At 43.1% G+C, this 9,463-nt stretch overlaps 1 protein-coding gene across 1 annotated transcript in view; it reads right to left on the minus strand.

The window, feature by feature from the left end:
- ADGRB2 (adhesion G protein-coupled receptor B2) overlaps nt 1–9,463 on the minus strand; it is a 145,472-nt gene that overhangs the window by 42,020 nt on the left and 93,989 nt on the right. The window contains exons 11-14 of the mRNA XM_069972977.1: nt 9,068–9,214; nt 8,774–8,952; nt 8,514–8,557; nt 2,198–2,324 (exon numbers count right to left, since the gene is read on the minus strand). Of these exons, the coding sequence (XP_069829078.1) occupies nt 2,198–2,324; nt 8,514–8,557; nt 8,774–8,952; nt 9,068–9,214 (497 nt within the window). The remainder of the gene's footprint in view (nt 1–2,197; nt 2,325–8,513; nt 8,558–8,773; nt 8,953–9,067; nt 9,215–9,463) is intronic.

The raw sequence follows: 9,463 nt of genomic DNA on the forward strand, positions 1-9,463 counted from the left end.
TACTCACGTGATCCCGCCGGGTCCCGCTTCCTGAGCCGGTCGGGTCACGGAGATTTCAGCACCCGAAGCCCGGCGCGCGTGCTGACAGCATAGTCAGGTGCCCATAGTGAATGAATGGGGAGTCCGATGCTCCGTCATTCTCTATGGGCATCGGACTCATCTCTCAGCGCGCGCCGGGCTTCGGGCGCTGAAATCTCCGTGACCCGACCGGCTCAGAAAGCGGGACCGGGCGGGGTCACGTGAGTATAGGGGGCTCTAACAGGGGTCGGGAGCCTGTCACCCTGGCACGGGGGGTGACAGGTCCTCTTTAACTGCAAACCGCACCTGAACTGGAGACAATAGAGGAGGAAAAGTGGCCATGTTTTTGTAGCGCTGGATAACCCTTTTAATGGTAAGGTTCCTATTCATAAGAACCTGAAAGATCGGCATTTGAATCACACAGTGTTCCTGTTCCCTGGGGAAGGTGGAGAAAGCCAAGGTCCCGCCTGGAAAGCAGGGATACAGCCTATGACCTAGGCTGTATTCCTGTTTTCCAGGTGGGACTCGGGCTATCTCCACCTTCCCCACGGAACAGGAGGACAGTGGGACTGTTAGAGAGAATGATGTATTTTTTGATACTTTTTTAGATCTTTAGTGGATCCACCACTCAATAAGTTGGCGAGATAAGTTAACTTAATCAGATATGTATTTAGTCAATCAACTCCCTGGGAAACAAGATGCTTTTGCCATCTTGTCTGATCCCCGCAAAGGTTTCTTTTGCCAGTGTACTGACCACTTGTTAGAGAGTTTGGACTGGACTTGGTAGAAAAAGAAGCACACCTTAACATCAACCCTATTCTCACCAGTAGGGTCCTATTAGATTTTTAACAGTTAACGACAAATGACCACAAACAAGATTATTTCTCGTTAACTGAAATCGCCCACCATATTAAACAGAAGGAATGCAGAGTTACAGCGAACGAATGTGGAATTACAGCGGTGATTAGCAACGATTAACAATGATTTTATGGTCCTTTTACAGAGAGCGATTATCGTTCAATTTTTCGATAACGATCGCATTTGAGCGACAATCGGCTCGTGTAAACACAGCTTATGATCAAGCAACCAGTGAGAAATTGGTCATCTTGGTCTTTCAACATGTTCTCAAATCATCGTTGATCGTTCGCTGATAATTCGCAGATCGCTTCGTCTAAACAGTGTTTCTGTTTCATCCTAGTGTGTAAGATGGCCTTAAGCGATCTTCAAAGCGATCGTAATAAAGATTTTTCAAACGATTTATCTTTCCGTCTAAACACTGATCAGCATAAAAAACAAATTGTTACTTCGAAATCGTTAAACGATCGATTGGGCGAATTATCGCTCTGTGTAAAATGACCAGTGGAGTCAGATCTAAATATACATTTTTGATTTTTCGATCGCTGCCTACAATTACACAGAACGATTATCGTTTAAATTCGAGCGATATAACGATTTACCGTGCGATAATTGTCCCATGTAATAGGGCCCTGAGAGTACAAACTGTATTAGAACTTCAGATCATCAAGTATGGACACTTAGGTATGATAGTATCACAAAAAAAATATATTCTATAGCAATAAAAGCATCATAAAAATAACATACAGAGAAGCTTCTAAAATCCACTTAAAAGACAATCATACTAAGAACCATGCATTATACATGAGAACTGGAGATCTATGGCTCTCTCCCACATAGGAAATATGGCTAGATGGGGTAGATGGACAAATATCCTTGATTCATATACCAAAAAGGAAGATTTACACACAGAATTAATAAAGTTTGTTGAATCGGTTATGAACATATGTGATTCTCAACAGCACCAATCTCCCACACATAATTTATTAGAGGAATCTATTACCGCACGGCCCATTCTTTTTATAGTAGTGAACACGCATAGTCAGCTAGATGATGTGCAGTCAATTATGCATGAAATATGTTCATGGATTTTTACAGGGGTTAGGAGTGTAAGTGCTGTAAGAGTTGTTGTATTCTACATGCTAATAGACCTGAAAAATAAACCATTGCAAACACCTATTCAAGACTGGCAATATACAATATGAACCACAATGATACAAACACAACGACTATCAAAAGGAATGGGCCTTAAAGGGTCTTCCATAACCAATCAGGATATTAGAGTAAGTAAATCTCACTGGCCTATATGATCTCTTATACTTACCAACTCCTTGGGAAGTTGTGCCAACACTGCAAAGGTGGAGAGCTGGTTGCAAAGGCATTTGGTGTGAGATGGGTGAGTCGGTAAGGTCTGGCAGCTTTCGGTGTCCCAAGTCCCACTGGATACATCACTAGTGACCAGAAGAAAAATATGAAGCCAACCCCTGAAAAAGTACAGCTGGCAGCAATACAGATTCCCTGTCTAAACAGTAGAGGATACTAGAAAAGCTGTGCATTTCTGGAGCAGACACAGCAAGCCTGCATCACTTTGCTGGTGTCTTGAATATCAGTGTGTGTGGGTGAAACCCAGGGAGAGAAGTGAAGCAAGGAAAGAAGGAGTGTGGGGGAGAAGGAAAGGCAAAACGAGGGGGAGAAACAATGGGGAGGATGATGATGATGAAGTAAACACTGCGAGAGGGGGAGAAATGGAGTGATAGATGGGAATGACAGAATGTGTGGGGATAGACTGTGCAGTGGTAGTATGAAATGAGGGAACGTAAGAAGCTGAAAGGGTAACAAAGAGGCATGAAAAAAAAAGGGAGAACAGCTGGTAAAGTGTCAGAGAAAGAAGGCAGCGAACATAAATGGAATATACGGTGAGTGTGAGCAATGGGGGAGAGATAAAGTTATGCTGTAAAACCTTATTCTACAGGGATTACACATGAAGAGGAAAAGATGAGAGGAAGAAAAGCACATGAAATATTGAGCTAAGGGGGAAAAAAAAGAGCAAAAGGGATAATATTCTGAATAGTGATGAATGATGCAGCACCGAGGCTTAGGGGGTTTCGGAGGTTTAATCTGACATCACAGCAAATCCTTCTTACCTCTCTGTCACTTCTTACCAGGTGCTCTGCTTTTCTACATTCCACTACCTTAAAGTGAATATACCACTTCCATTAGTAAAAAATATTTTTATTTAACTTGGTTGGCGTCGTCTATTATTCAAACCAATTCTCTGAGCCAGTTTCTCTATATGCAAATGAGGTCACTTGGTGCACTGATGACAGTTCCCGCACCCCAGGTTGCAGGAATCAAGTAGCGTTTTAGAAAATGTCCGACACCACCAAGACTGGTGCCAGTCAGGTTGTATAAAAATATTTTTTATCACTAATGAAAGTGGTACATTTGCTTTGACTAAGGCTTTAGAAAATGTGGTTACACCTAAACAAGTAGGACATGGGTTTCCAGGACCTGGGAGCTTTAAAGTATTAGGCTATGTTCACGCTACGTAAAAGTATGGCCGTCGTTGCAGTACGGCAGTACTTTATGCAGTGTGGAACATTGCCTACATTTCTATGGGTTCCCGGCCACAGCGTATACACATCATATACGCTCCGGCCGGGATCTCGTGTGGACCCGCAAATAACTGACATGTCAGTTTTCTGCGGCCGCAATTAAATTACGGCCGTAGGAAACCCTGTCAGTTCACACAATGAAGCGATCGGCTCCGGCCGCTTGCTTCATTGTGTGCTGTGGGAGGTTCTGATGCGGGTGCGCGCTGATGCGCACGCATCAGAACACTGAAAGATCATCCGGTCGCTACTTAAGTTCCGGCCGGGATGATCCGGGCAGAGACTGGCCGTTCCACGACCCGTCCGGATCACGGAACGGCTGGTCTCATATGTAGTGTGAACATAGCCTTATAAGCAATGGACCTCTTTTAGGCTATGTTTCCACTTCAGGAACATATCAGGGAAAGGTGTACGTCTCATTATAATCATGGACACGAATAATGATCATGAACATTATTTGCAGCTGTGATTATAATAAGACTGCCGCCTTTCGCCGATATGTTGCAGAAGTGGAAATATATCCTTAGGCTATGTTCACACTCCGTTTAAAATTACGTCGGTCGTTTGAGTTTAAAATTAAGTCTGTCATTTCACAGTTTGGCTGCCCATCAGTACAATGTCGGCTGTTGGTACATTATTCTATCGTGTTTCCCTGAAAATAAGACGCCCTCCTAAAATAAGACAACCCACCTACTCTATCCTCTAACCTAAAGTAAGGCATCCCCCCGAAAGTAAGACCCCCCCTACTCTAAACTAAGGCATCCCCGAAAGTAGGGCGCCTCCCCAAAGTAAGGCCATCCATGGCCACCCCCCACCGCCACCCAGGACTCACCTAATCCCCTCAGGGATCTCCAACACTGCCACCTGAGGCAGCATTGTCCATGGCCACATCTTCCACACGTCCCGGCGCACACCTGACCTGCCACTGACCTGCTGCACACCAGACCCACCACTGTCATGATCATTATTTTAACGTCCGCTCAAGTAACGTCTTGTCATTTTATACATTGTGTGCATTGGAGGTCCGTTAGTCCATTAACTAACATTGCATTGATGTCAATTACATTGCGGCGATAACAGACGTCTTTTTAAATAGAAAAGGCTGCCAACATTTATTTTTATTTTTACGCTATGTGAACATAGCCTTACACTGCTAAAAATTCTAAGCAACACATATACTTTCCGAGTAGCTCTTGACTCAATGCTTCTATTTAGGAGCATTTAAAGCCGTGCCTTAAGCTTCATCATCTTGCTGCATTTCCATTAACTAATACCAGGGGTCCGATCTCAATATAGTCAGCTACCTATACACATAAAAGGAACATAATCTCCGCATACATCACTAAACCTCTCCTCATTCATTCACGTTACTCTGGCAACCATGGCAGATAGACTATAAGAGCGAAAAACGGCAAGGATGAGAGAAGGGTTCTCACACTCCCGAACACCCACACATTCACACGTACACACCTTTTCATACTCAAACATGGATGTAGCAATAGTCTACTAAGTGATAAACCCACACCTGAGACAATAGTTTCTTCTTTGAAAGCTCTCATAGAGTGGAGATGAGTATTTTGAGAGACATATATACATAATATAAGCAGTAAAAATGTGGGTTTGCCGTTTCTTCGGAACTGACAGTCATTGTGTTTCATAAGCAGATTTCTAGCGGATACCATGTAGTGGCTAATAGTATTATAAGTGATAACCAGCATGGTTTTACTAAGGACAGAAGCTGTCAAACCAACCTAATATGTTTCTATGAAGAGGTAAGTAGAAGCCTGGATGGCGGCGCGGCTGTGGATATAGTGTACCTGGATTTTGCAAAAGCGTTTGACATAGTTCCTCATGGACGTCTGATGGGTAAGTTAAAGTCTATCGGTTTGGAAAATTTAATGTGTAACTGGATTGAAAACTGGCTTAATAATCGTACCCAGAGAGTGGTGGTCAATGATTCCTACTCCGAATGGTCCCCGGTAATAAGTGGTGTACCCCAAGGGTCAGTACTGGGCCCTCTTCTGTTTAACTTGTTTATTAATGATATTGAGAATGGAATTAACAGCAATGTTTCTATCTTTGCAGATGACACCAAGCTTTGTAGTACAGTACAGTCTATGGAGGATGTGCAGATGTTACAGGATGACTTAGACACACTGAGTGTTTGGGCGTCCACTTGGCAAATGAGGTTCAATGTGGATAAATGTAAAGTTATGCACCTGGGTACTAATAACCCACATGCATCATATGTCCTGGGGGGAGTTATTCTGGGAGAGTCACTGATGGAGAAGGATCTGGGTGTACTTGTAGATAATAGACTACAGAACAGCACACAATGTCAGTCAGCTGCTTCTAAGGCCAGCAGGATATTGTCATGCATTAAAACAGGCATGGACTCTCGGGACAGGGATATAATATTACCGCTTTATAAAGCTTTGGTGCGGCCTCATCTGGAGTATGCCGTCCAGTTTTGGAACCAGATTCATAAAAAGGATGTTCTAGAGCTGGAGAGGGTACAAAGACGGGCAACTAAACTAATAAGGGGAATGGAGCATCTTAGTTATGAGGAGAGATTAAAAGAATTACATTTGTTTAGTCTGGAGAAGAGACGTTTAAGGGGAGATATGATTAACTTATTTAAATATATAAATGGCCCCTACAAGAGATATGGGGAAAAGATGTTCCAGGTAAAACCCCCTCAAAGGACAAGAGGCCACTGCCTCCGCCTGGAGAAAAAAAGGTTCAATCTCCGGAGGCGACAAGCCTTCTTTACCATGAGAACTGTGAATCTGTGGAACAGTCTACCACAGGATCTGGTCACAGCAAAAACAGTAGAGGGCTTCAAAACCGGCCTAGACAAGTTCTTAGAGCAAAATAATATAAATGCATATGTATAGAACCTATCACCCCTCCCCCTTCCCTGTATCCATCCCCTCCTTGGTTGAACTTGATGGACATGTGTCTTTTTTCAACCGTATTAACTATGTAACTATGTAACCATGACAGGGTAAAGAAGGAAGAGGCAAGCGCTCAGTATATATTCAAATAGAAAACTTTAGCAGCTGCAAAAAGGCCTGCCGCCATCTGCTTTACACAATAACAAATTAAATATGATTGTAATACATATTTTTTTTTAAAGCCCCATTTTGTCTTTTGGAAATTTCATGTCCTGTACGACAATTAAACAAATCTCTTCCTCGCCCAGCGAGAAAATCAGCTGCTGTGGTCTTTTCGTTCCCATTGACATAAACAATGTAATGTTATGATGTTGATCAGTCAATGTAAAAAAAAAATGAAAAAAAAAAGAAAAGAAAGGAAAAAAACCTTCAGCCTTCGTCTGTCCAGGCATGATAGTAATTGCAGTTTTGCAACAGCTGGAGGGCAGAAGGTTCCCCATCCTTGGTATAATGGGTCGATACAGTTTTAGCACTTTAATATAGTTTCAGCACTTCCCAGCCTGGACAGCTCCAAGTCTTGGCCTTTCAGCTTTCATACAGGTGGGACTAAGTGCCCTGTTACATGGAGCGATAATAGGCTGAATCGGCCAGATACGGCTGATTCTTTCTCTCTGTGTAATGGAGACAAGGATCCGCCGATGAAACGATAATTAGCTGATCGTTGGTTTAGGTTTGGACCTAAAGCCGTCAGACGTTGACTGTGCATCACTACGTTTAATACGGCCAAAAGCTGATGATTGCCCAAACACCTGATACCTTACCTTTCCCCACTCCCGGTCTTCGCTCCTGTGGTCCGCAGCTTCCCAGTCCCGGCGGCTGCCGCTGGGACTGGGTAGCTGCTGAGCACAGGAGAGACCACCGGGAGCCGGGTGAGGTAAGGTATCAGGTGTTTGGGCAAGGACTGCATGGAAATCATGGACCAAAGGTTCCCCATCTCTGGTATAATGGGTCGATACAAATTCAGCACTTCGATACAGTTTCAGCATTTCCCAATCTGGACAGCTCCAAGTTTTGGTCTTAGAAAAGCTTTCAGCAATGATATTCTGTGCAATCCCATACAGGTGGAACTAAGGGCCCAATTACATGGAGCAATAATCTGCCCAATCGAGCTGATTCAGCTGATTATAACTCTGTGTAATAGAGACAACGATCAGCCGATGAAACAATTATTGGCTGATCTTTGGTTTAGGTTTGTTGAGCGCCGACAGTGCATCGCTACATGTGATAGTGATGCACAGCCGGCGGCTGACGATTGCCTAAACACCTGATGCCGTACGTCTCCCGCTCCCGCTCTGCAGCTTCCTGGCCCCAGCGGCTGCAGCATCTGAGTGGCCTGTCAACTGACAAGCCACTCAGCCAATCACATGACACAATGGTCCCGTACTGTGATTGGCTGAGCGGCCTGTAACTCAGACGCTGCTGCCGCCGGTACCAGGGTGCTGCAGAGCACAGGAGAGAAGACAGGGAGCGGGGAGAGGCAAAGTATCAGGTGTTTGGGCAGGGCTGCATAGACATAGCTAATGATGTCTATGTCTATCGGGCCGACTAATAGGTCCAGTAAACGAGAGCCGATCTAGCAGATTGACCTGTTTAATAGTACCCTAACAGAAAGAATAAGAGCTGACATTAATATTTTATTAGCAGTGATTTTTTTTTTATGAATTGAAAAGGAGAAACTTGCCGCAGTCACATTGTCTGTAGCTCTGAAGCAACTCTCCACTGCTATAATGGTGATCAAGGATAGAGAAACTATGCTGGAATTAGCTCTCATTTCCAAGGTCACTGACAATAGTTTATTTTATTGAAAACAGACATGTTCTTCTACAAAAAGAAGAATCAACTGCGGGAATAAAGGTTCTTTTTTTTTTCTTTCTCGATTCTACAAGACTCGAGGCAAACTATATGGAGGCATTGTGATAGAAAATGAAGCTTTGTTGGAAAAGAAGAAAGGTTTTAATCATTCATCATCCAGAAATGTGGTAACCAGCGGTTTAAGCTTAGGCGATGAACACTGTCATCTCTTCTTGTTTCTAGTATTAAATCAACTTCTGAACTGATTGAGTGTACCAACCTTTTAGAGTAATCCCATACAGCACACTGGGGACTAGATGTGCCCTGTTAGATAAGAAGACACACTTTATTATAACAATTCCTTACAATTATATGATGTATAAAGACATACAATATACAAAAAAGATGTAAAAAAATAGGCAAAAAGACACAAACTGGCACCAAAGTCCTAGATAACAGCTGTCACGGCTTGGGACTGAGGCACCATGGCGGTCAAACAACAATGGAGACTATATCATTGATGCTCTACATAGTACTTACATTGATTATATGTGATAACTCTACCACGACTAGCTGCTCTACGGGTTTGGTGAGAGGACGGACAGTGACAGTCAGAACCTTTGAACTGACAGCTAAGGAGTTACTTGGAGGAGGTAAGATGAGCCCGAGAGTACGGTAAAGCACTGCACCTATCACAAAATAGGCAGAGTCCTCCGTCTCTACAGTGTAAAAAAACAAGAGAGGATACGATAAGAGAATTGCATTCACATTCTATATCACGGTCCATTAATGCAATACAATTCCTATGTATGTTCATTTGTATCTAGTGTTTACCTGCTTGGGGCAAAGAGAGAACTTCTTTGGGAATAAAGAGTTTATCCTCAGAGTTTCTAGCCCAGTCATTCATCCCCCGGCGACCTTTCATTGGGAAATTTATATCACTGGAAACAGCTGAGACAGGTTCCCTCTGGATACTAATAACTGCAAGACACATAACATGTGAAGGTAAGAGTCAAGGCTGAACACATATGTATGCCATCATTTAAAGGAACATTATATAAAGACTATCCAGTGGGGTCGTGCACAATTAAATTGAGAAAATGTAGTTCTTTACTGATTATATAGGCTATATACATGCAAGAAAAATTGACATATGTTTTAGGTTGAAGTATCCTTTAACCACAATTAATACTTATTGCACCTTGATTTTTATGTACTCTGGTAGTAAAG

This window comes from Dendropsophus ebraccatus, chromosome 5 (assembly GCF_027789765.1).
Source record: "Dendropsophus ebraccatus isolate aDenEbr1 chromosome 5, aDenEbr1.pat, whole genome shotgun sequence".
In the NCBI taxonomy this organism is placed as follows: domain Eukaryota; kingdom Metazoa; phylum Chordata; class Amphibia; order Anura; family Hylidae; genus Dendropsophus; species Dendropsophus ebraccatus.